Source organism: Liolophura sinensis, chromosome 9, assembly GCF_032854445.1.
Source record: "Liolophura sinensis isolate JHLJ2023 chromosome 9, CUHK_Ljap_v2, whole genome shotgun sequence".
Lineage (NCBI taxonomy): Eukaryota > Metazoa > Mollusca > Polyplacophora > Chitonida > Chitonidae > Liolophura > Liolophura sinensis.
In genome coordinates, this window is record NC_088303.1 from 29,428,412 (window position 1) to 29,454,805 (window position 26,394).

General features: G+C 37.8%; 2 protein-coding genes across 2 annotated transcripts; both read left to right on the forward strand.

Annotated features, from left to right (window-relative positions):
* Positions 1-630: 630 nt before the first annotated feature.
* Positions 631-5,092, forward strand: LOC135475278 (uncharacterized). Its single transcript, XM_064755115.1, has 2 exons — positions 631-704; positions 2,463-5,092. Exon 2 carries the CDS (start codon positions 2,471-2,473, stop codon positions 3,581-3,583), a length of 1,113 nt encoding a protein of 370 aa, XP_064611185.1. The 5' UTR covers positions 631-704; positions 2,463-2,470; the 3' UTR covers positions 3,584-5,092.
* Positions 5,093-6,945: 1,853 nt separating this feature from the next.
* Positions 6,946-25,991, forward strand: LOC135475043 (phenylalanine--tRNA ligase beta subunit-like). The gene is made up of 19 exons (XM_064754782.1): positions 6,946-7,279; positions 8,576-8,631; positions 8,839-8,936; positions 9,714-9,770; positions 10,215-10,287; positions 11,014-11,073; positions 11,423-11,478; positions 12,036-12,186; positions 14,208-14,316; positions 15,801-15,933; positions 17,759-17,810; positions 18,143-18,204; positions 18,779-18,885; positions 19,126-19,226; positions 19,631-19,711; positions 20,215-20,307; positions 21,044-21,161; positions 24,974-25,129; positions 25,694-25,991. Exons 1-19 carry the CDS (start codon positions 7,222-7,224, stop codon positions 25,843-25,845), a joined length of 1,773 nt encoding a protein of 590 aa, XP_064610852.1. The 5' UTR covers positions 6,946-7,221; the 3' UTR covers positions 25,846-25,991.
* Positions 25,992-26,394: the final 403 nt, after the last annotated feature.

The following is a 26,394-nucleotide window of genomic DNA, read 5'->3' on the forward strand; positions in this document are numbered from 1 at the left end:
TGGATATTTTGGCTAATCCTGATTGTATATGTGGGAACATGCACTTAAGTTGAGACCGGTACTGGTACTATTTAAACATTTACGTGAACAGTCAGAAAAAAAACCTAAATGAGCTAGGTAAACCGATGGCAACTAAGTACGTACGTGCGATCATTTGCCAACACTGTCGTTGCTGCTCTGCTCTAGTCTCTCATAGCTGGAACATGATACAACTGTTATATTAGTCCAACTTTATACTAACAACGACTATGCATGGTACTCGAGTGATCTAGATAGTTTAGAATGCACACAATTATGTTAAATAATTAAATGAAAAATAAAAAAAAATCATCGATATCAATGTTCTTATGAAAATGTTTTTTACAGGGTTTGCGCACTCATATCGATGTCATGTTTTTTTTCTGGAATGGGCTCTACGTTGAATGTTGAAAACGTTTTAGCACCAATGACATTGTTTACTTGTGTAAATTCGAACGATTTTACACAAAATCAACGGATGTTGATATTTTTTGTTGATGTAGGTGGCGACCAGCAATAGCCTCCTCATGCCGGTCCTAGTAAAAAGATGCCTTATGTTGCTTCTCGCTTTACGCGAGATTTGTGTCGAATCATAACGTGATTTTTATCCCGGCGTCTTCGAAAGGAAGTCTCACCATCATGTTTCACTCATAAGTGTCAAACTAACCACGCAGAGGACTTTACTCGTAAGCCTATTTGAATAATGCTGAAATGACAACATTTTCCTGTAGGGGGAAAACAATTGATACTGCTGATTCATCTTTTTGACAGCTGATGACAACTGTTCTCTAACGGCTGTTGTTGTTGCGTTTGACAGTTATCGATTGCATTTGAGTTTCTGTTCATAGTTTCGAGCACCCGGGTTCCTCGCGAGGAGTGAGTGAGTGAGTGCTTGGGGTTTAACGTCGTACTCAACAATTTTTCAGTCATATGACGACGAAGGAATCATTAGGGTGCATGTACGTGTAATGTGCCTCCTTGTTGCAGGACGCATTTCCACCGCTCTTTTATTTAGTGCTGCTTCACTGAGACGACTTACCGAAGGCAAGTAAGCCGCCCAGCCCGAGCCATTATACTGATACGGGTCAACCAGTCGTTGCACTATCCCCTTCATGCTGAACGCCAAGCGAGGAAGTTACAACTTCCTCTTTTAAAGTCTTAGGTGTGACTCGATCAAGGATTGATCTTGGATCTACCGGTCCCGAACCGAACGCTCTATCCTCGCGAGGAGCAGGAGGTGATAAATACCATGGAGCTAAATGGGTGAAAGGCTGCTTTTTGCTGATTCCTAGGCTATAGTGCTACAGGACATTGAAACTATCATACTTGGAGGCTAGACACATTCTGCTCATTTTCCCGGAAAGATTTACCTCGTTTGTTCATGGTTTTTTTTTTTTTTTTTTTTTTATAAATCTTCTTAAATACCTATTTCACCTGGGTTAAATTTGCTTTGTTTTCACCTCCAGTGCTCTAGCCACGTTAGCAAAAAGTATGCTGATGATTGGCTCTGAGCAGCGGTGATATCACTGCAAAACTATGAATGTCATCATAAATTATTATGGGTTCCATGTTGAGCTTCAACTTATAAACTTTATGGAGCTGTCTCTGTTTGTCAATGACCCTCACCTTCAAATGTCCATACACAGTTATCTGAGATTGCTCTGATGTTACCTAGATTTGACAAAAATTTTGTTCACCTAAGGGAGGAGTGCCAGATCGCCCTGATGTAAGGTTCAGTGACAAAATTTTCTTTGCCCAAGGGTAGCCCCAACCCAGTGTGAGAGCGCACTCCATTTTAAAACCTGATGCAGTTGCGTGTCAGTTTGTCACAGCATTTGAGACAAAAAATTACTCATCAAGTACATTTCCAAAGTCTTAAGTTTACAACACTTACATTCCTTACCTTTTCGTGGACGTGGGCCTAGTTGTGTCAGTTGTGCCTTTCAGCTTGGCCGCATATACTCATGTATATACAGCTATATAGTGACACGCCAGCCCAACCTTTTAGTTCTCTAAAAGTACATATAATAAAATATATTCAGATTTCATTGGTCCCTCTACTGGCTCTTACTTCATTTATTATGTTTACTTTCCTTTAATAGATAATGCTCTTATTTCTTCTTTGGAATTTTCACCACAAACTAAAGTATGGCAATGATGGACATACCCAAAAGCAATGCACTCTGATACTTTTCTTTTAATAATTTACACATATTTTTATTTACCCAACAAATAAATTGCCTATAAAGTTGTGGATGCCATTATGAAGATATGATTGAAATATCAACTGTGATTTTTGTATAGCAGTTCGTGCTCACCGTCAGACAGTCTTTTTCTAAAATATATAAAAGATCTGTATTGAAATTAAAATGTTTCTTTTTTTTAAATAATGATGTGATGAATGATGTTCAGTATGACAGAGTATTTCCATTTTCTCCTTTCAGTCTCAGCCATGACTTTAGAGTTCAAGTTCCCTTCAAACCAAACCAATTTATTGGCTTTGGAAAACACACTATATAAAATCAAGATCTTCTATGATGAAGAATCAGCTGAAAGAAACCAGGAACTCACTTCTGAGGTACTTGTGGACATTGTAAAAGACGAACTTGAGGAAGCTGTCAGAGTTCTGCTGCTTATGTTTATTCAAGGAAAAGCATTGAAACGTGTGAAGAGTTGCCATTTTGTATTCAGGGCTGTTCGGAAACCGTGGAAAGCAGCTCAGAAGCTAAAGTTCAAATCTAATGGTCAGGTGTTGAGTGTATGCCCAGATGTGTTGGAGATAACAGTGACTACAAGGGCGAATCCAGCTGCCGTGTTCAAAGACTGTGTGCACTATCATGTTGTTATTGCCAATAGCTCATCTTCTCTTAGAGGTAGTGATTCAACCCAAATTGAACAAAATCCGCAAGTAAAATTACGGTCCCCAAGATCGTCTCCTTCAAAACGAAAATACAGCCCTTCCAGGAGCCCAAGAGGTAAAAAGAAAGCTAAAAACAATAATTTGAACAATTCTGAGTGTCTGGAAAGTGATGAAGCTTCTTTGCTTGCAATGTGTCCCAAAGAAAAAGAACCAACTGGTATGCCTTCGACCACAAGCAATGAAGAATCAGAGAGAATGGAATTTGTTGAAAGTGAGCCAGAAAAACAACAGATGTTACATGTTGAAAGATCTAGGTGTCCTGAACAGAAGTCAAAAAATAAAAACAACTCAAACAACAGATCTGAACAGTCCTCATCTTCAGTCCCTGAGCAACCGTATTTAGGAAAATCTGCTCACCCAGAGAAGAGGAAGACCAAGACAGCTGAAGGTCCCTCAATGAATCTGCGTTCTAGGCGACCTTTGTTGCAAAAGTCGAGACTAGATCAGTTTGTAGTGGAAGCAGAGGAGTTGGCAGAGGAACAGAAACTTCAGCAGCTGGCACAGCCCACAAAATCATGCAGCAAGACATCAAAAACCCCTGTGTCAAGTAGGCAGAAACCTCATAGATCAAGCCTGAGTTCAGCTTTAGATATGTTCCTAACACCATTCAAGTATTTCACAAGAAACAAACTGGGAAAGACTTAAGTGAATATTGTTGCACAAGCGGTATAGTAAGATACATGTATTTCAGGTAAAGGATTTACTGGTATTCACTTAAAGTTAGACATTTTTTCAAGTGACAGAGTTTACTTGATTTGAATGATTCGTCCACCTTTAGTAAAAGGTTTTTTTCTGAAGTTTCATTAATATTTTATCACACTGTGGGTGTAAAAATTAACATTTTAAGGCCTTCATGTGCTGCAGAAAGTGCATTTTTACATATCTCTTACATTAAGGTGAAATATCATAAATTGAAAGATAAAATTGATTTGTTTCAGGAAGAATACTCCTGTTGGAACAAGCTGTTTTAGGCTGTTAATTTAATCGTCTTACATTTGTTATAGAGTTCAATAAATGCAAAGAAAGCACTAAAGTGACATGTATATCAGATGAAAGACCATTAAGTAGTATCCTGGAAACTAGTTGACTTTTTTATTAGGATTTTTTTTAACTGAGTTATAAAATGATTTTAGAATATAAGATTCTATATTGGTCCTTTGGGAATGGGTAATGTCACATCCATAGAGTTTGCTTAAAATAGTTGTCTCATGGTCCATTCAATAATGCATCTATAGCTCTACATGTGTATGCATTTGTTTGTTTGATTGGGATTTCTCATGGTGGATGCATTTTGAGTGCAGGACACAGTCTGCGTGGAAAGTGGCAAAAACCTGACATGGCGTCACTTATCACAATATGGTATGAAAAGGCTGCTGTATATTTTAACCCCCCAAAAAATCAAATATTATATGTTATTTATAATTTATTTTGAGTTTGATTGCCACTGCATGGTCATGCAACCCAAGCAATTATAGACTTACAATTTTATTGCCTAAATCACATGATAGGCGGTTGTTATACTTCAAGAGGTATACATGTAATTAACATTGGCCGTTAAAAACTCTGACTAGCAGATGTTAAAAAAAATTAAGTTCAGGCTTTCCCACCCACATTGTTTGTTTTGACAGCTACCATCGTTGATGTAACCACAACAGGGTAATTAATTTCCTAACTATCAACTGGACAAGTAGTTTAAAGTCATTTTGACACCCCTAGAAGAAAGCTGAAAATCTTTCTTGTATTTCTGTATGTTAGGCCACATCATATACTTCATATTAAGAAATAAAAACCAAGCATTTCACATATTATTTAAAGTTCTAATGTTCTATGGTATTGGAACCTATAAATTGACGCTGAGAAAAGAGGATATTGACAGATGAGATTGACATCTCTGTTGTTTTCTTGACCTGATAGCCTAATGCTATTTAAATGGGAACAAATGAAGAAAATGATTTATGGAACTTTTACCATTACTTGAAAGGCTTTGTAAGGCTTAGTCACCGACTTTGGCTTTGTGGGCATTGGTAGTTCCTTATAAATTCATGACAGCATTTCAGTACCGGACAGCATGATTTCTATACTATGACACGGATTAGAGCTAGAGATAGAAAACGCATGAATTCATTATGTGTGAACTAATTTTTATCACAACCCCCTCCCCTCCCCCCTGCACTCCAAGACAGGTTACTCCTTCATCAATGAACTTACTGATAAATTACTCCATCAATTAACTTACTGGCTTAGTGGTTATGTCCATCTATCTTCTCTTTATACATCAGTTTTGAGTTCATCTGATGTACCTGTGGAAGAGACTAAGGTTTCTCTTGCTGGGGATGACAATTTGCTCATTCATTACTGTACATACTGAAAAGTTTCTCTTGTGTCAGTGAACTTACTGACAAGTTTCTCCTGCATCAGTGAACTTACTGACAAGTTACTCCTTCATCTATTAACACTGACTTAGTGGTTATGTTTCTGTACTCTTCATATGTCAGTTTTGCGTTCATCTGTTGTACATTTTATCTTTGCAACTGTTGTTGATCCTTGCATTGTTCATTATTAAAATCTGATTGAACTGAATTTGTGAAGAACATGTATGTATAGAAAGAAAACTTTTCCATGCTTTAAAGATATACATATATTGTCAATTGAAACTGGATATTATTTAAATTTGTATGATGACTGGTACATGTGCAGTACAGTTTTTCTGGGTTAATGAAGTGCTTAGATACTCCCAGCTGATTGACTTGAAATTCCTACTGACTATAATACGCTGTTCTGTTTCCATTAAAATGATGTTTATAACAAAATCATGTTTTTGCTTTTTTCTTATTTTTTTTCTCATGACTTAATATTTAATATGTATGAAATATTATTACATTACAGAAATGGGCCCTTTGTTAAAAATTTTGTTAATCAAATTTCCCATTTTATTTTTTTTTTCCTAAAGTGACAATCACATGTTCAATTCTAGCTCTAGTTGGTTTAGTTTGTTGCTATACAATATGACTTGGGGCCTCCAATGTGGCACAATGGCTCAAGAGCCTCTCACCAATGCTGTTGCAGTGAGTTCAAATCCAGCTCATGCTGGCTTCCTCTCTGATCACATGTGGGAAAGTGCCAGCAACTTGTGGGTGGTTGTGGGTTTCTGTTTGCTCCCACCATGATGCTGGCCACTGCCATAAAAGTGAAATATTCTTGAGTACAGGGTAATATACCAATCAAGTAAGTATGATATGACCGTATGTTCCACAGTTTTGACTTTTTAGTCAAGAGTGTCACATTGTACGAGATTAAGGATTCCTTCACCGATAAGCTTGATCATTGTATTATATTTCATACCAAACAAATAAGTACACTAAGTATAGTTTAACGGCAAAGAAAACACTAAAATCTAGTGTATAACAGATGAAAGACCATTGAACACTGTCCAAGAAAATAGCCAGAGTTATTATTTTAGAATTTTTCCAAGCCAGTAAAACGGTTTTAAAACATCAGATTCTACGTGAACCAGAGGGTATCGGTGACATCACAGCCATATTTTTTGCTTGAAATAGCTACTTTCAAGGGCTATTTGGCGAATGTATTCACATATCTGTATGTATATGCATTTTGAATGATTAGATCTAGCAGTCTATGTGTGTTAGGCAAACGTCTAATGTGGCAGCACTGGTTCCAATATTGTCAGAAAAGTCCACTCAGGTTTCACAAGGTTGAAAAAATTCTAAAAAATAAATTAGACTAGTTTTATGGACAGGTCTTTTATTTGACATAGCTCACATAAGTGTTTTTTTTTTTTTTTTTGCCTTTACGCTGAAATGTCAGATCCATTTCTTCGCTGGAGAGGTATGAATGACATTAGCATTCCCTGGTGACATTTGACGTATTACTTCAGTAAGATTGGGGGCAGCCTGTCGGCCATGGGTACCTTGGGGCACACTGCTACATGTAGACCTATATGTACACTTAGGTACACTTTGAACAAGAAGTTTAGTATTATGGTCAGAATTAAGTTTACTCCATTCCTGAAATGAAAATTGCATACAAAAAGTAGCATTGTTTTTTAACATTTGTCTGTCCATAGTAAATGTGAACCAAAATATAACCACATTCGTACAACTATTGGTTAATAGACATCTGGTTGTAGGTATTACAACGTGCAACTGAATATGTCATCATGTCGCTCTCCTACGTTGGAGGTCAGAAGAAATAGACCCATCTGAAACCACGTTACATCAGGAAAAAGAAGACATTTAACAACACACATCTGGAAATCGGAAATCATGCCGACGATTGCTGTAAATCGTGATGAGCTGTTCAGGTTGCTCGGGAAGGAGTACAGTAAGTGGTGTTACATCTAAGTTTCAGAGAAAGAGTCTCATTTTATGAACCCGCGGTGCGTGCCGGTATGTCGAAAACTGAGCACACTGTGATTCATACCTTTCTACAAGTGCATGACTAGTGACAGTGTAGTTCTCCCGCAGTTTATCATGTACTCCGTGAATTTGTTCGGAGCTTGTAAAGCCGAGGCCGGTTCCACAAAGCCCTTTCTGACTTTGAAAACGCTGTACAATGCTTAGTTTTTGGTGGTGAAAGTTGGACACATCAGTACTGTAAACTAAAGACAGCCTTGATGACGGGGACAGGATTTTAATATCTAAAGCCCTAAATAAACTTTCAGATGGTATTCTTCACGACTGCTGGCCGTAGTACGTGATTTTTTGCTATAGCCTACACTGTCTGAAATCTGAGGTCTATTTGTTTCAGCCAGTCCCCTACATTCAGCTGCCTATAAATTTATTCCTACTTGCTACTAAAGTTCCCTTTAGTCAGTAACACGTAACAACACGAGCTCTACAAATGGATATATTGGAGGGCCATATTCTTGCGCAGAAAATGAAAGTAGAAGACTTTTTGTACTTTATAATGTTAAACTGCATAAGCTTGGTTTCGAACAAAGAATTCATTGCCTCGGGGGACGTCATAATTATTTAAAAAAACGGCAACAACATGCATTATGAATTAGATACAGTATTTTAACTACATTGTCTTTAACAATAGTGATGTACTACTAATATTAGTGTGTAGAGATTGTGGTGTTGCGTGTCACTAACAAAAGACAATTTTGTTAGTGAGTATGACTGATTTTACAGACAGCTGAATATAGGCAACTGGTTAAAAGAAACAGACTATAATGTTGGAGAACATCACCCAAATGCTCCACTATGGAGATGCACATTTAATTTTGACAGGACTGTCTACTTTGAATCTCACATGTATGCTTCCAGGAACTTAAGTGTACACACATATCTTCCAGTGTATACTGTATGCTCTGTTTTAATTTTAGAAGAGTATAATTAATTTTTTCGAAGCACATTTACGTTTTTATTCATTGTCATTATAGTTTTAAATGGTCCATTTCAAGATGATGTTTTTAGATGTGTCATAATCTTTCACACTGTCTGTTAGATTGCTTGCTTTTCTAAATCTTCTTTTAATTGTTGAATCCTCCAAGACTTGATTATCCTGCAGCTAATGAAGTAAATGTTTCCATAATTAATGTTGTAGAACCGTAACCCATTGTTTATCTACCCATGAATATTACATGTATATGTTCGTTTTCATTTACACTTAAAGCGGACGAGGAGTTCGATGAGCTGTGTTTCGAGTTTGGCTTGGAGCTTGATGAAGTGGTATGTAGAACAAAGTTTATAACAAGATATGGATCATAAGAATGTTTACAAGTGCACACAGGAAATGATATTTCGGGCCTGTAGTTAGCATCTCCCTTCACATTGTACATCTGAAGCATTTTGCTTGGTTTCAAGTCAATGATATCGTTTAACTGACTTGTCATTTTGTGGATCATGACATTAATACTGAAAATGTTCCAATTTCAGACCTCTGAAAAAGAGCAAGTTGCCAAAGAACAGGGCAGTGACAAGGCTTGTGGAGTGTCAGATGCAGTGGTATACAAGATTGATATACCAGCCAACAGGTCAGGGTTAATGTGTAGATTGAATGAGTGATGTTAGCTTAACAATGGCAATATTTAAACCATACCTTAAGTGACTGCCTCCCAAACTGGACAAAAACACTAGTGCAGTACTCAAAAAGTGTTTGTTTTTTGTTTTTTTGGTAAATAGAGTACAAATAGAATGTTTACAAGAAAAAATGTAGGATTAATTACAGTGTTTTTAAAAGTAAAAACATCAAAATAAAATATAATTCATTATTTTAAAAATTAGATTCTCTTTAAGTGAAAACAAAATAAAATCCTCCTTTAATTACAATTTGGTGATGGAAAACACCTGGTGTTTCATTCATATTTCTGTGTACGAACCCTGGTCTAGATCTGGAAGCTTGGAATATTCTAGGAGTCAGCATTATCACTCTGGTAATTTTCTCTGTCCCAAATAATTCAACTTCTCCCCTTGACAACCCATTACTTTTAACTTCATCCTTCTTTTCAGTTTACCTGTTCTTTTCAACTTTACCATTACTTTCAACTTCATCCTTCTTTTCAACTTACTTGTTCTTTTCACTTTACCATTACTTTCAACTTTCTTTTTAAACGTGACCACCCCAAGTACTCAGCCACCTTAAACTTTACCCTTCCATTTATTTTTGCCTTTCCTTTTAACTTCACCTCTCCATTAACTCCACCTCTCCATTTAACTCGGCAATGATTACTGGATTGTGTTATGTTTTTTGTAAGAAATAAGTCCATTTTTTTATTACAGATTTTAAAAATGTGTTTTTTTGTTTATTACAGATATGATCTTCTCTGTGTGGAGGGTTTGGTCAGAGGGCTCCTCGTTTTCAAAGAAAAGTATTAAAATCTTAGTTTTCATTCTGACATATGATTGTTTTTTTTTCACTTGTTAGACTTTCATGTGCATTAAAGTATACTTGTGTCTCAAGATAGAAAGGAGTATTTTCTTTTCCCCAATTCTTCTGTGCTTTACATGCACATCAGGCCCATTATAAAAATCCAGCCTCTTAGTTAAACATAGTGGCATTTATATTCATTACATATTATTTCTCTATTCAACTTTTCATGGAAACAAGAATATTATTTAATATTTTACCTTTACTAGTCACTGCCGGGGAAGTTCGTTTCCAAATTTGTGTAACTCTTTAGCCATATTACTTGTCCTTTTGTAGCACAGCTGGTTCCACAGTAAGAGAATTTGTGAAGTTACATTGTTTTGTCGTATAGAATTAATTTTCAGCAAATTATGTATGACAATATTTTCTACACATTTGGTTTCAGAATTTCACCCCCTCGATATAAGCTAGTCCCCCCTGTTGGTGGAACTCCTCAAGTTTTAAATGTTCAACCAGCGGTAAGCATCTAGAATCTTCAGTAGAACCTTGAAAGACGTAACCCTAGGTCATTTTCTGTGGAAGTTGTATCATAGCTTCACTGCACAAGACTTGATGTTCAGCTATACTGTAATAAGTCTAATTACAAGCAGAAATTTCAAAATAGTAATCTTTGTTTTGTGTAACAAGCTCTTTCATGTTTCACTTGTTACAACTTGATGACGGTTTTCTGAACATGTTGGGATGGTAAGTCTCAGCATAAAAATACTGTTCAGTGTAACAGTTTTTCACATCAGGGTAACAGCTGAGCCAGAGAAATGTTAATACCAGTCGTGCATGCATTCTGATTACAAAAGTCGAGCAATCTGTGTGTTATGTGGCATAAGCCTCATGTGACGTCATTGGTCTCCAATAAAGCCATTTTTGAAATCTATTTACTCACTGTAAGAAATTCTGAAAAAAACTCAGCTATTTTCCTGGTTAGTTTTTAATGGCCTTCCGTAATGATAGTGTTTTCTTTCTGTTAATGTTTTCTCTATATCAGTGTTTTCTTTATTTTAATGTTTTCCGTATTTCTCTTATCTTGGTATTTTCTGTATCTTTATGCATACATGTATGACACTGTTCAGTTAAATTGTTCAGCTTTTAGTGTACAAATGCATTAAGAAATAGTAGATCCATTCCAATGTTCAGTTTTGTTCGTGCAAGCCACAACTATAATTGATTGTTCTTTTGGATTATTGTAGACTGCACTGGTTCGCCCATTTGTTGTTGGTGCTGTTCTCAGAGATATTACATTTACTCAGGTATGTGACTAGAATTATAACATGTAAATATCAGTCCTTGTAACAGAAGACTGAATATACAAGTTGCCATCAACATTTCTTGGTTTCGCTCTTACCTTATTTCCTGATAGCAGTATTTTGTTTGGTGTGTTACCATTTATGGTGGATCATTTGTAAATAGAATAGTAAGAAAGCGTAAAGAAAGATCTCATGTTTTCTAGAAAAATTAAAGCAATTTGTGTACTTTGTAGCATTATAATCGTGATATAAACAGCAACCTGTCAACTTGTTTTCAAGATATTAATTGTACCCGTGCACCGTATATTATGATCAAGCTTTCAATTTCCTTTTAATTTTACCTTAATTACAGGAGAGTTACAAGAGCTTCATTGATCTCCAGGATAAACTTCATCAGAATCTGTGCAGGTTGGTTTCGAAATTACGAACAGTGTGTCTAGTTATGAAGCCTCTCTCTTACCAGATCATATGACATTCATCTAGTTAAGCGATACAGAAAACAGAATCTGTAACATTCAAATTGTCACAGTCCTGGATACTTACCTCTTCACTTAATAAAGGTAGGTGAAGATGACATTGGCTTTTTGAGATATGTTATAGCCATTGCGTACTTACCTCTTCACTTAATGAAGGTAGGTGAAGGTGGTGTTGACTTTTTGAGATATGTCATAGCCATTGAAAATTTTTCATTTGTAATGCCGATCAAGAACTTCGTGTGTTAAAACACACTCAAGCATTGTTCCTTTATAAATACTATGGGTGTGGAAAAAATCAGGTAGAGTAGGGAGTAATTTATCCCAGCTCACAAAGGTACCTTACCCACTTTAACCACAGCTTAATTCATGATCAGTCCGGTGCTCAGGCAGAGACTCATTAGATTGCTCAGCCAATCAAAGCAGAGTAGCATTTCAGCCAGACCAGATCTAGTGTTAACACGGCTTTGTATTAACACTTTCTATTTTCAGGAAAAGAAGTTTGGTTGCCATAGGAACCCACGACCTTGACACTGTGCAGGGCCCATTTATTTATGATGCTAAAATACCAACAGAGATTAAATTCCAGCCCCTGAACCAGACAAAAGAATACACAGCAGCTGAGTTGATGGAGCTTTATCAGGTACTATTTTCACTTGATCACTACACCAGATAATGTTTATACATCAGATGAGATGGTCAAGCACTTCAGCCCTTACCACTGTGATGCTGAGGTCAAACACTTCAGACCTTACCACTATGATGCTGAGGTCAAACACTTCAGCCCTTACCACTGTGATGCTGAGGCCAAATACTTCAGGCCTTACCACTATGATGCTGAGGTCAACAACTGTAACCCTTACGACTATGATGCTGAGGTCAAACACTTCAACACTCACCACTATGATGCTGAGGTCAAACACTTCAGGGCTTACCACTTTGATGCTGTGGTCAAACACTTCAGGCCTTACCACTATGATGCTGATGTCAAACAGTTCAGCCCTTACCACTATGATGCTGAGCTCAAACACTCAGCCCTTACCACTATGATGCTGTGGTCAAACACTTCAGCCCTTACCACAATGATGCTGAGGTCAAATACTTCAGCCCTTACTACTGTGAAGCTAAGGTCAAACAGTTCAGCCCTTGCCACTATGATGCTGTGGTCAAAAACTTCAGCCCTTACCACTATGATGCTGAGGTCAAGCACTCAGCCCTTACCACTGTGATGCTGATGTCAAACAGTTCAGCCCTTACCACTATAATGCTGATGTCAGACAATTCAGCCCTTACCACTATGATGTTGAGGTCGAGCACTCAGCCCTTACCACTATGATGCTGATGTCAAACAATTAAGCCCTTACCACTATGATGCTGAGGTCAAGCACTCAGCCCTTACCACTATGATGCTGAGGTCAAGCACTCAGCCCTTACCACTATGATGCTGAGGTCAAGCACTCAGCCCTTACCACTATGATGCTGAGGGCAAATACTTCAGCCCTTACCACTGTGAAGCTAAGGTCAAACAATTCAGCCCTTTCCACTGTGATGCTATGGTCAAACACTTCATCCCTTGCCACTATGATGCTGAGGTCAAACACTTCAGCCCTTACCACTATGATGCTGTGGTCAAACACTTCAGCCCTTCCCACTATGATGCTGAGGTCAAATACCTCAGCCCTTACCACTATGATGCTGAGGTCAAATACCTCAGCCCTTACCACTGTGAAGCTAAGGTCAAACAATTCAGCCCTTACTGCTGTGATGACGAGGTCAGACACACTCTAATTAAACAAATAAATGAACTGTTGCTAAAAAAAATATTCTGTTATATTCTCTCCATGCTAATTTCTTGAAAATACATTTCCTTTCCTATCATTCACAAAGAAGCAGAGCATAGTTCTCTAAGGCCTGCACTAAGGGATTGTAAGCCTTGGTTTATAGGTGACACCCTTTTGCAGGAAGGGATTGTCAGCTACAACAGTTGTAACTTAAAATCAGAAATTACAAGCAAGTTGACCCTGTTGTAAATGTTGACAAGTGCCCCAAAATTAACATTTATTCCAGATACTTTTCTGACGTACACACTTACAAATTTTGGACTTTTACAAAGATGTGCAGTGAACTGTTAAAATTGATGTCTATGTTTAGCAGCTGAATCATGATGATGTAGAACGCATTTGAAAACGAAGGCAAGAAAAAGTTTTTGACTGATACATTTACCATTTATGCAGATCACCATTATGTACAAGTGAAATCTGGCGGACAATCGTGTAACTCCAAACATTACAGTCACCTTACATTTCCTCTCTAAAGTGACATAACTTCTTCCTACAATCAGTTGTAAACTCATTTGTAGGGTTTACTATTGCTGGTAGCTACAATCTCTGTGATGCATTTTCACTAGGTCCTCTTAATGCCAAGATTTATTTATCTGTTTGATTGGTGTTTGGATGGAGTGGATTTGTGTAGTGAGGGGAAACCCACTACCATCCGCAGGTTGCTGACAGACCTTCCCATATACCTTAAGCAGTCTTCGTGCAAGTAGGTTTTGACTATTCTAAACTGCTTCGGCTGCCCAATCAAATATAGTCCTGGGTGTGAAATCATTAAAATTTGTTAGCCTGTTAAGCCTCTCCATATTTTATTATATTTTGTTTTTAGTCAGACAACCATCTTAAGCACTACTTGCCAATCATAAAGGACAAGCCTGTGTATCCTGTCATCTTTGACAAAAATGGAGTTGTCCTGTCCATGCCCCCTATTATCAACGGTAAGTGTAACAGTGAAATGTCAACCAATTTAGCTTTTCACTCATTCTTGAAGAAGCTGGGTTTAGGGCTCATTGTATAACAGGTCCATTTTGGGCTGTCAGTCTTTCAGAAAATGTCATAAAGGAATGTTTCACAACTTTTTCTTGTGTGCATGAGAGTCTGATCTTGACATTTTGTTCCTCACCTCCCCCAAAATTGGGTTAAATTGGATTTATGTCAATTTTTTATTTTAAGCTACATGTATATTGTACAGGCATAGCATATGTCGTACCCTGAGCGTCGGCATCTAGTAATTGAGAAAGCAGCGTTAAACAAAATGTTAGGGGTGGTATCTCAAGAAGGACTGAAGCTATCAAGCTCATGGTTTGCACACATGTAGATGACAATAGTACGAGGAGTGTATTCCATCGTTGATGTACATATTAAGCACTGTAAATTATTGAATTCCTGACTTGGTCTATGATGTATTAGAAACAAAATTATGTTAAACAAAATGTACTGCTTATATTGAGCTCAGGATTTGCTCACATGTAGAGCGCAATAGCATGAGGGGTATATTCCATCGTTGATTGGATGTGGGCATATAAAGCACCCTAAATTACTGAATTCCTGACTTAGTCTATAATGTATAAGAATCAATGCTAAACAAAGTGTTAGGGGAGGTTTCTCAAGAAGTACTTCATGAATTGAGCTCAGGGTTTGCACCCTTGTGGAGCAGAATAGCAGGAGGGGGATGGGGGGTATTGATGTTCCGTCATTGATGCCGTGTGTACATATTAAGTACCGTAAATTGCTGAATTCCTGACTTAGTTTATTATGTATTAGAATCAATGTTAAACAAAGTGTCGGGGGTGGTATTTAAAAAAGTACTGCATGTATTGAGCTCAGGATTTGCTCACATGTAGAGCACAATAGCAGGAGGGGGATACTCCATCGTTGATTGGATGTGGGCATATTAAATACTGTAAATTACTGATTTCCTGACTTAGTGTATTGTGTACTACAATCACAGTTAAACAAAATGTTAGGGTTTGTATCTTAAAAAGTATTGTATAAAGTTTTACAGGCATATAAATCAGAATGATGCTAGAGGGATGGTCCATCACTGATGCTCTGTAAGCATATTAATTACTTTAAATTACCAAATTCACGATTTCAGTTCTTTAGGCTTTGAGCTGAAGTTTTGCATTCATGTGTCTCATACAGGCGAGCTCTTTAGTAACCGTGCTGCAAAGTTTGTTTTTTTTTTTAATCGAGATGGGTTGTAGGAAATAGGGCTCTGAGCAGAAAATCAAGCCTCTGCAGAGAAGGATCCTTCCAGTAGCTTTAACTTATCTTTCCTGAAGTTTAAGAACATCATCAGGTAGATCCAGTTCCATCATCAGTGACCTTGACCTGTATTTTTCAAGGTTATGTGGTGTACTTAAATTAGCTGATTGAAGAGTGTTCTTTCATATTGTTCACTGTTAATGATCTTTTTCAGGAGATCACACAAAGATTACCCTTACTACGAAGAATGTCATCATAGAATGTACAGGAACAGATCTGAACAAAGCCAAGATCACCCTCGACACACTGGTAGTCATGTTTAGCCAGTACTGCGCAAAACCCTTCACGTAAGTTCCTCTTCCTTTGTAAGAATACGATGGTCATTTTCTCTTCCCTTGTCAGAATACGATGGTCATGGTCTCTTCCTTTGTCAGAATATGATGGTCAAGGTCTCTTCCCTTGTCAGAATACGATGGTCATGGTCTCTTCCCTTGTCAGAATGCGATGGTCATATTCTCTTCCCTTGTCAGAATACGATGGTCATGGTCTCTTCCCTTGTCAGAATATGATGGTCATTGTCTCTTCCCTTGTCAGAATAGGATGGTCATGGTCTCTTCCCTTGTCAGAATACGATTGTCATGGTCTCTTCCCTTGTCAGAATAGAATGGTCATGGTCTCTTCCTTTGTGAGAATAGGATGGTCATGGTCTTTTCCCTTGTCAGAATTGTCTCTTTCCTTGTCAGAATACGATGCTCATGGTCTCTTCCCTTGTCAGAATTGTCTCTTTCCTTGTCAGAATACGATGGTCATGGTCTCTTCCCTTGTCAGAATACGATGGTCATGGTCTCTTCCCCTGTCAGAATACAATGGTCATGGTCTCTTCCCTTGTCAGAATTGTCTCTTCCCCAGTCAGAATATGATGGTCATGGTCTCTTCCCTTGTCAGAATACGATGGTCATGGTCTCTTCCCTTGTCAGAATTGTCTCTTCCCTTATCAGAATATGATGGTCATGGTCTTTTCCCTTGTCAGAATTGTCTCTTCCCTTATCAGAATATGATGGTCATGGTCTCTTCCCGTGTCAGAATGTGATGGTCATGGTCTCTACCCTTGTCAGAATTGTCTCTTCCCTTATCAGAATATGATGGTCATGGTCTCTTCCCTTATCAGAATATGATGGTCATGGTCTCTTCCCTTGTCAGAATTGTATCTTCCTTATCAGAATATGATGGTCATGGTCTCTTCCCTTGTCAGAATTGTCTCTTCCCTTGTTAGAATATGATGGTCATGGTCTCTTCCCGTGTCAGAATACGATGGTCATGGTCTCTACCCTTGTCAGAATTGTCTCCTCCCTTGTCAGAATTCGATGGTCATGGTCTCTTCCCTTGTCAGAATTGTCTCTTCCCTTGTTAAATATGATGGTCATGGTCTCTTCCCTTGTCAGAATACGATGGTCATGGTCTCTACCCTTGTCAGAATTGTCTCCTCCCTTGTCAGAATTCGATGGTCATGGTCTCTTCCCTTGTCAGAATTGTCTCTTCCCTTGTTAAATATGATGGTCATGGTCTCTTCCCTTGTCAGAATACGATGATCATGGTCTCTACCCTTGTCAGAATTGTCTCCTCCCTTGTCAGAATGCGATGGTCATGGTCTCTTCCCTTGTCAGAATATGGTGATCCATAGTTTTAATATTTTCCGTAAAAGAAAGCCACCAGTAGGTCAGGTGAATCACAGAACCAGTGGAATCAGTAACCCTGCATGAGATTTGTCAAACTTTTCTAAGGTGAACTTGACCTCTCTCATGTGACTGAAATATTTTTGACTTCGACATTGTACACAAGGCTATTGAAGAAATAATTCTATGGATATAATAAACAGATGTGAAAGATGATGGGTTTTGGGGTTTTTTGCTGTTTTTTTTTAATGTGTGAACCTTTCTTGTTCCTTTTCCTGCACTACGGTTACTCAAATATAAGCAGAACTGAAAATTATATGCACAACCATTTTCAGTTTGCCCGCAAAACCAATGGCAGGTATGAACATCAGAGTGTACTGTTTAGGCTCCTAAACTTCCCCATTATATTGCTGAAGATGTTTAAATATCGTTCAGATAACTGACATCTACATTTGATAAACTGATGTTGTTGTAAGAGTTGTATTACATGTAATTCCAGGGTGGAGGGCGTTGAGGTGGTAATGCCAAATGGGAAGAAGACTCTTTACCCTGTAAGTTATCAATGAGTTTTGATAATTGTTCTCTAAAAGAGACTATACTATAGATTTTTGCAAAAAATCCATATCCGTTAATCAAATTAGATTTTCTGTACTTAGCAACAAATGCCTTTTAATAAATAATAGACTCATACTTGTCGTAGTGTTAAAATGATTCTAAAGTTTGAAAAAGTTGTAATACGAATCATTTTATAAATTCAATGTGGCAGATTAAAGTTTAAGATTTTTACTTCCTCTCTCAGTGTTAGTGCAGAAATTGGATAGCCCCTCTTCAGTGAATGCTTGTTGATGAGTCAATATCTACGGGTAATCTTGCTTTCTTCCAGGAATTGCCATACAGATTTGAAATTCTGGATGTAGACAACGTCAACAGGAAGATAGGCATAAAGTAAGTCCAACCAATCAAGCACTTTTGTGTAACAAAGATGGACCTAATGTTTTATTCTGTGGTCACTGTTTCAATAGTCAGTTTAATAACATGTCACTATACCCCATATAAACATGCACTTTTTTTTGAGGACATCTTTAACAGATTACCCTGAAAAAGATTTGTAAAGACGAAATGTTCAGTTTGTCTGAAATCTCTGGAGAGTGTCCTCAGATTATAATGTCCTTATAGAGATACCAAACCAATGTTTTGTTTAACACATCCTTGTTTCTACCAGAAATGCCATGTACTATTTATGTCAGCATTTTGCAAATGAAATTTTTGTATTAGTTAGTAGTTCCACATTTTTGGCATGTCATCTGACTGTTTTTCTAAACACGTTGTGCTCCTTGGAAAAGTCTCTAATAGAGGGAAAAAGTACAAATAAAAATTAAACGTTAAGTTAGTAAATTGATAGATCTCTCCTCTCAGAGTACGATTGTAGACTTTCAAAAGTACATCGTCTGTTAATATATCTCTTTACATTTTTATTCATTATATGTATTAATAGCTACTTTACCTTGATTTCTTTCAGACAAGATGCTGATTCTATCTCTCGTCTGCTGTCACGGATGTGCCTGATGTCCAAGCCCCAGGAGAAGGGATCAAAGATCAAAGTTGAGGTGCCGCCATCAAGAGCTGGTATCCTTTGTAATGATGTCTAATGTGAAATTACCATCTTCAGGAAACTGAAGTGGTAATGAAAGATTTTGCCTACCATTTTGAACTTGTTGAGATATGGATCATGTAGAAAACTTTCAGACTGAAAATTTTTCAGATGTCCATTTTAAATAGCTTGGAATTCGTTTGGTACCTACATGCTGTAGGTAAACATTTTACTGCTTCGATAAATTACTGATGGTTTTCCTTAACCAGTCGGAGACATTCTACATCCATGCGACATCATAGAGGATGTGGCCATAGCTTACGGCTACAACAACGTCCCCTACACCATTCCAAACACCAACTGTATTGCTGCTCAGGTACAGTTACCTACCCTTGTATTCTTTACATGCAATGTTTGTGTGTGTGGTAGTTGTTACCAGTTGTTCCTCCAGTTAATATAACAATACATGTAGCTTATCCTTTCAACTGTTTGAGCATGATTTTTTATTCTAGGATAAATAGTATCAAATCTTCAAGAATTGTAGGTGAGGCACCTTGGAAAAATGCTATCAACACCCAAATAAGGACATTTGTTACTCTTGCAGAGGCATAAAGACCTATCAGATATTATGGTTACATGTATGTGGAATGATGGAGTTTGTCTATTTTATCACTGTTAATATCTCCTGTAAAATCAGTAGAAACCATATCTTCGGGATAATTCTGTTAACTTTCACCATTTATGATATAGTTTATCTAGCTTTTTTTCTTGGTTTTTCAGTTTCCAATCAACAGCCTGACAGATTTACTTAGGCAGGAAATAGCTGCGGCTGGTTTCACAGAGGCTCTGACATTTGCTTTGGTAGGATTTTAGTCTTTTGTTGATTGATATCACATCATCTTCCCCGCCATCTGCGTGGACTGCCACTTTTGTGATATCAGAAGTTATCTTTTCTGTGGTGTTATTTGTTTTCAAGAGCAAGTATTATGCCAGTACAAAAAACCTACAAGAACTGGTAAAACTCCTTCCTGCCTGTAACAAAAAATTCCAAAGCTGTTACCTCTTTTCTTCTTTTAGTTTATTTTTTTTATTACGTCACAATTATTGGTGTATGTGTGCTCACAAAACACATATGAAGTACACAAAAACTTCAACATCACAGAAGAAAACGGTGTGTTATGATGCAATTTGGATCTTGGCGTAGCTTGTCCTTGAGTCTCTTGTCATCAAAACGTGCTGATGTACGATTACAAACATGGAATGCACAATTCTGACAAATATGAAAACCATCCCCAACAATGCTGTCTTCATGTAAAGCTGCATGAGGCTCTAAAACTCATGAAATTAGGGTTTCGTTTTAACAGTGTTCTAGGGAAGACATAGCTGACAAGTTACAGAAGGACATCAAAGACACAGGAGCTGTACACATTGCTAACCCTAAAACAGCTGAATTTCAAGTGAGTTGTTGTTGTTGTCCTGATGTAATAAAACCATATACATTGAATAAGATATTAATTTATCCAATAAGAACGCATGTTTGGCCATTCACTTTTTCTCTAAGTAGCTAAGAGTCAACTTTATCTGTGTTTTGAAGTGTGTCTTTTCTGTGATTGGCTGATGCCTTTGTGATTGTGAGTGTACACTTCAGACATTGGAGATATCAGTTGTCAAATTATCATTAACGCCCCACGACCCAGATTGTCTTCGTGTACAGACTGGGTTCAGAATTGAGTCGCCATGCTTCAGACTGGAGAGGAAACCAGCATGAGCTGGACTTGAACTCAGAGCGACCGCATTGGTGAGAGGCTCCTGGGTCATTACACTGCACTAGTGTGCTAACCAACTGAGCCACAGAGGCCCTAAAAAGTAATACACTGTTCACCTAAATGTGAAGAATTTCCCAAGAATTCTTCTCTTATGTGATGGTCGTCAGTTTTGTAAATGGAGCAAAACCAGAGTGTCCAGCATAAACCACCGACCTTTGGCAAGTTATTGAGGAATTTTCCCTCATATAACATACAGATGTGTTTACAATATTTTCGTGGAAGACGAGTGGTCTTCATGCAAACAGCCAAGTTGATGATTTCTCCCTTGCTGCATAGGCAGCTTGGAGTGCACTGAATAAGTTTGACACAATTGTACATCTCCCTTTAAGAGTCCATTCCATCTGATATTTTCTCCATTGCTGTTCAGGTGGCCAGGACAACATTATTGCCAGGTATACTGAAAACCTTGTCCAGCAACAGGAAGATGCCTCTTCCCCTGAAACTGTTTGAAATCTCAGACGTAGTTCTTCAGGATAAATCAAAAGGTATGGGTGTTAAATTTTGCACCAGCAAATTACAGCAGATGTCGCTTCATTCTCCACAGCTACCTCTATATTAGGGTATAAGCATTCTATCAGGGGTTCTGCCAAGACTTCAGTTCCGTTACTAAATATAACCATGTGGTTGTGTCCTGTCTAAAGTATAACCCAAGTCACCTACGGGGCTATAAGACTGGCAGTCTTGACGCTTCCTGGCTAGGCACACAATGCGTGGAATAAGGGGTATCAGGTCATGAAGTTTGGAACGAGGGGGTTAAAGAGTTTGCGGAATTAGTTGTATAGAATGTATGGGATGAGCAGACTTGAGAGAGAAGATGCATGGGTAACAGGCACATTGAACCGGAATGAGTGGTATTGACTGTGTGTAATGAGTGCTGTGGTATTGATTGTAGAATGAGTGGTATTGACTGTGTGTAATGAGTGCCATGGTATTGATTGTAGAATGAGTGGTATTGACTGTGTAATGAATGCTGTGCTATTGATTGTAAAATGAGTGGTATTGATTGTAGAATGAGTGGCATTGACTGTGTGTAATGAGTGCTGTGGTATTGATTGTAAAATGAGTGGCATTGACTGTGTGTAATGAGTGCTGTGGTATTGATTGTGAAATGAGTGGTATTGATTGTGTGTAATGAGTGCTGTGGTATTGATTGTAAAATGAGTGGTATTGACTGTGTGTGATGAGTGCTGTGGTATTGATTGTAGAATGAGTGGTATTGACTGTGTGTAATGAGTGCCATGGTATTGATTGTAGAATGAGTGGCATTGACTGTGTGTAATGAGTGCTGTGGTATTGATTGTAGAATGAGTGATATTGATTGTAGAATGAGTGGTATTGACTGTGTGTAATGAGTGCTGTGGTATAGATTGTAGAATGAGTGGCATTGACTGTGTGTAATGAGTGCTGTGGTATTGATTGTAAAATGAGTGGCATTGACTGTGTGTAATGAGTGCTGTGGTATTGATTGTGAAATGAGTGGTATTGATTGTGTGTAATGAGTGCTGTGGTATTGATTGTAAAATGAGTGGTATTGACTGTGTGTGATGAGTGCTGTGGTATTGATTGTAGAATGAGTGGTATTGACTGTGTGTAATGAGTGCTGTGGTATTGATTGTAGAATGAGTGGCATTGACTGTGTGTAATGAGTGCTGTGGTATTGATTGTAGAATGAGTGGTACTGACTGTGTGTAATGAGTGCTGTGGTATTGATTGTAGAATAAGTGGTATTGACTATGTAATGAGTGCAGTGGTATTGATTGTAGAATGAGTGGCATTGACTGTGTGTAATGAGTGCAGTGGTATTGATTGTAGAATGAGTGGCATTGACTGTGTGTAATGAGTGCTGTGGTATAGATTGTAGAATGAGTGGTATTGACTGTGTGTAATGAGTGCTGTGGTATAGATTGTAGAATGAGTGGTATTGACTGTGTGATGCGTGCTGTGCTGTTGATTGTAAAATGAGTGGTATTGACTGTGTGTAATGAGTGCTGTGGTATTGATTGTAAAATGAGTGGTATTGATTATGTGTAATGAGTGCTGTGGTATTGATTGTAAAATGAGTGGTATTGACTGTGTGTGATGAGTGCTGTGGTATTGATTGTAGAATGAGTGGTGTTGACTGCGTGTAATGAGTGCTGTGGTATTGATTGTAAAATGAGTGGTATTGATTGTGTGTAATGAGTGCTGTGGTATTGATTGTGAAATGAGTGGTATTGACTGTGTGATGAGTGCTGTGGTATAGATTGTAGAATGAGTGGTATTGATTGTGTGTAATGAGTGCTGTGGTATTGATTGTAAAATGAGTGGTATTGATTGTGTGTAATGAGTGCTGTGGTATTGATTGTAGAATGAGTGGTATTGACTGTGTGTGATGAGTGCTGTGCTGTTGATTGTAAAATGAGTGGTATTGACTGTGGTATTTATTGTAAAATGAGTGGTATTGATTGTGTGTAATGAGTGCTGTGGTATTGATTGTAGAATGAGTGGTATTGACTGTGTGTGATGAGTGCTGTGCTGTTGATTGTAAAATGAGTGGTATTGATTGTGTGTAATGAGTGCTGTGGTATTGATTGTAGAATGAGTGGCATTGACTGTGTGTAATGAGTGCTGTGGTATAGATTGTTGAATGAGTGGTATTGACTGTGTGTAATGAGTGCAGTGGTATTGATTGTAGAATGAGTGGCATTGACTGTGTAATGAGTGCTGTGGTATAGATTGTAGAATGAGTGGTATTGACTGTGTGTAATGAGTGCTGTGGTATTGATTGTAAAATGAGTGGTATTGATTGTGTGTAATGAGTGCTGTGGTATTGATTGTAAAATGAGTGGTATTGACTGTGTGTAATGAGTGCAGTGGTATTGATTGTAGAATGAGTGGCATTGACTGTGTGTAATGAGTGCTGTGGTATAGATTGTAGAATGAGTGGTATTGACTGTGTGTAATGAGTGCTGTGGTATTGATTGTAAAATGAGTGGTATTGATTGTGTGTAATGAGTGCTGTGGTGTTGAGTGTAGAATGAGTGGTATTGACTGTGTGTAATGAGTGCTGTGGTGTTGATTGTAGAATGAGTGGTATTGACTGTGTGTAATGAGTGCTGTGGTATTGATTGTAGAATGAGTGGTATTGACTGTGTGTGATGAGTGCTGTGGTATTGATTGTAAAATGAGTGGTATTGACTGTGTGTGATGAGTGCTGTGCTGTTGATTGTAAAATGAGTGGTATTGACTGTTGTAATGAGTGCTGTGGTGTTGATTGTAGAATTAGTGGCATTGAGTGTGTCATGAGTGCTGTGGTATTGATTGTAGAATGAGTGGTATTGACTGTGTGTAATGAGTGCTGTGGTATTGATTGTAGAATGAGTGGCATTGACTGTGTGTAATGAGTGCTGTGGTATAGATTGTAGAATGAGTGGTATTGACTGTGTGTAATGAGTGCTGTGGTATTGATTGTAAAATGAGTGGTATTGACTGTGTGTGATGAGTGCTGTGGTATTGATTGTAGAATGAGTGGTATTGACTGTGTGTAATGAGTGCTGTGGTATTGATTGTAAAATGAGTGGCATTGACTGTGTGTAATGAGTGCTGTGGTATTGATTGTAAAATGAGTGGTATTGATTGTGTGTAATGAGTGCTATGGTATTGATTGTAAAATGAGTGGTATTGATTGTGTGTAATGAGTGCTGTGGTATTGATTGTAAAATGAGTGGTATTGACTGTGTGTGATGAGTGCTGTGGTATTGATTGTAGAATGAGTGGTATTGACTGTGTGTGATGAGTGCTGTGGTATTGATTGTAGAATGAGTGGTATTGACTGTGTGTAATGAGTGCTGTGGTATTGATTGTAGAATGAGTGGTATTGACTGTGTGTGATGAGTGCTGTGGTATTGATTGTAGAATGAGTGATATTGATTGTAGAATGAGTGGTATTGACCTGTGTGTTATGAATGTTGTGGTATTGATTGTAGAATGAGTGGTATTGGCTATGTGTAATGAGTGCTGTGGTATTGATTGTAGAATGAGTGGTATTGACTGTGTAATGAGTGCTGTGGTATTGATTGTAGAATGAGTGGTAGTGGCTGTGTGTAATGAGTGCTGTGGTGTTGATTGTAGACTGAGACATAAAGAGTGGAATGTGCCAATTTGAGAAAGTGGACTGGGCAGTAACAAATATTGTACTTTAAATACTGTGAAATTCATATAAGCAGCTTTTCTTATGTTCATACTCTCATATTTATGTTTAACTGTAACAATGCTCTGATTCAGCTAGATCATACATGTATATTTAATATCTGAGCAGATGTTGGAGCGCGAAATGAGCGGCGTCTCTGTGCTGTGAACTACAACAAGACATCAGGATTTGAGGTGATTCACGGACTGCTCGACCGAATCCTACAGCTGCTTGAGGTTCCCTACACCATTGATAACAAAGGATATCACTTAGAGGCCTGTGATGGTACTGGCTTAGTTTTGAATACTTGTAGAGAGATTCTGCAACTGTTTTATTACTCTAATTTTGCAATTTTTTCGCTTATGAAAAAGCAACTTTCAGTGCAATTTATGCATATTTACAATTTGATTTGGGGGACAAAACTACATTGGTTGGATTGGTCAATTTTAGGGCTGTACAAAAAGTATGCTTTTATCAGTCAACACAGAATAATGCCTTCAGAATATGCTTGAATAAACACCTTGGAAACTTGCGAAAAGGTTGAAAGAATTACAGTAACTTCATTTACATGAAACACAATACTGCTCATCTTATATTGTTTCATGATAAAATCTTTCTTGATGCATAATTTGAACAAAAGGGTAGAGACAAAAACTGCAGGCTGAAAATATCATTTCTCAGCCAGGTGCAAACTTTTTTTTTTTTTTTTTTGTTTATCAAGAATTCAGAAAAAGAATAGAATAAAGATCTTTTGACACAGAAAAATTTTGATGGAACGAGTATTATCCCTGATAGTTATGGACATTATAAAACATATCAGATATATGCATATGGAAATCATCTTTTCAGACCCTACCTTCTTCCCCGGAAGATGTGCTGAGGTCATCGCCAGGGGTCAACCAATTGGCAAGATTGGCATATTACACCCAGACGTTGTTACGAAATTTGAGCTCAACAAACCATGTGCTGCTTTAGAAATCAATGTGCAGGCTTTCTTATGAAACCTGTGAAGAATTGTATATATGGTAGAAGTACTTATTGTATATTTGTCTCATTGATGATGTGACTGGCTGTAACTCACATCATTGCCAGGTTAACGGTGTTCACAATTGCCTGTCCAGATTGTGCAATGTACCTGTATGTTTGTGGGAAGGTGGGGAGTGGGGGGAATGAGTGGGGAGTGTTTGATAAATATTCCTTCAGTAGTGATACTCCTCTGCCAGCTGTTGTTAAATTATGAAAAATATAAATTTCTATAATGCAAAAAGCTTGTGGCATTTCATAGAGTTAACAATAGACCTCCCTCTTATTTCCACTTTTGTTGTACAACACCCAACATTCTGCAGTGTCTTAACATCAGGAGCATCATATTCAAGTCATAATTCATACGCCTTGACGTTACGCTCTTTATGACGCCACCTCGCACCAACGTTCCAACGCATTGAGTATTGACTGCTGGCGTACATATTGTTTGTATACATTAATGACGTCATATGTTAGGCGTGCCCGAAGTGTGAAGCTGGTCTATTATTGTTGTTAAAAGTTAATGA

What these genes read in the sequence shown, in the direction of transcription:
- LOC135475278 (XM_064755115.1), top strand. Translation starts at nt 2,471, where the DNA reads ATGACTTTAGAGTTCAAGTTCCCTTCAAACCAAACCAATTTATTGGCT.
- LOC135475043 (XM_064754782.1), top strand. Translation starts at nt 7,222, where the DNA reads ATGCCGACGATTGCTGTAAATCGTGATGAGCTGTTCAGGTTGCTCGGG. An exon ending in TTTTAAATGTTCAACCAGCG is followed by an intron (nt 10,288 to 11,013) that starts GTAAGCATCTAG and finishes GGATTATTGTAG; the next exon opens with ACTGCACTGGTTCGCCCATT. An exon ending in AGTTGATGGAGCTTTATCAG is followed by an intron (nt 12,187 to 14,207) that starts GTACTATTTTCA and finishes TTTTGTTTTTAG; the next exon opens with TCAGACAACCATCTTAAGCA.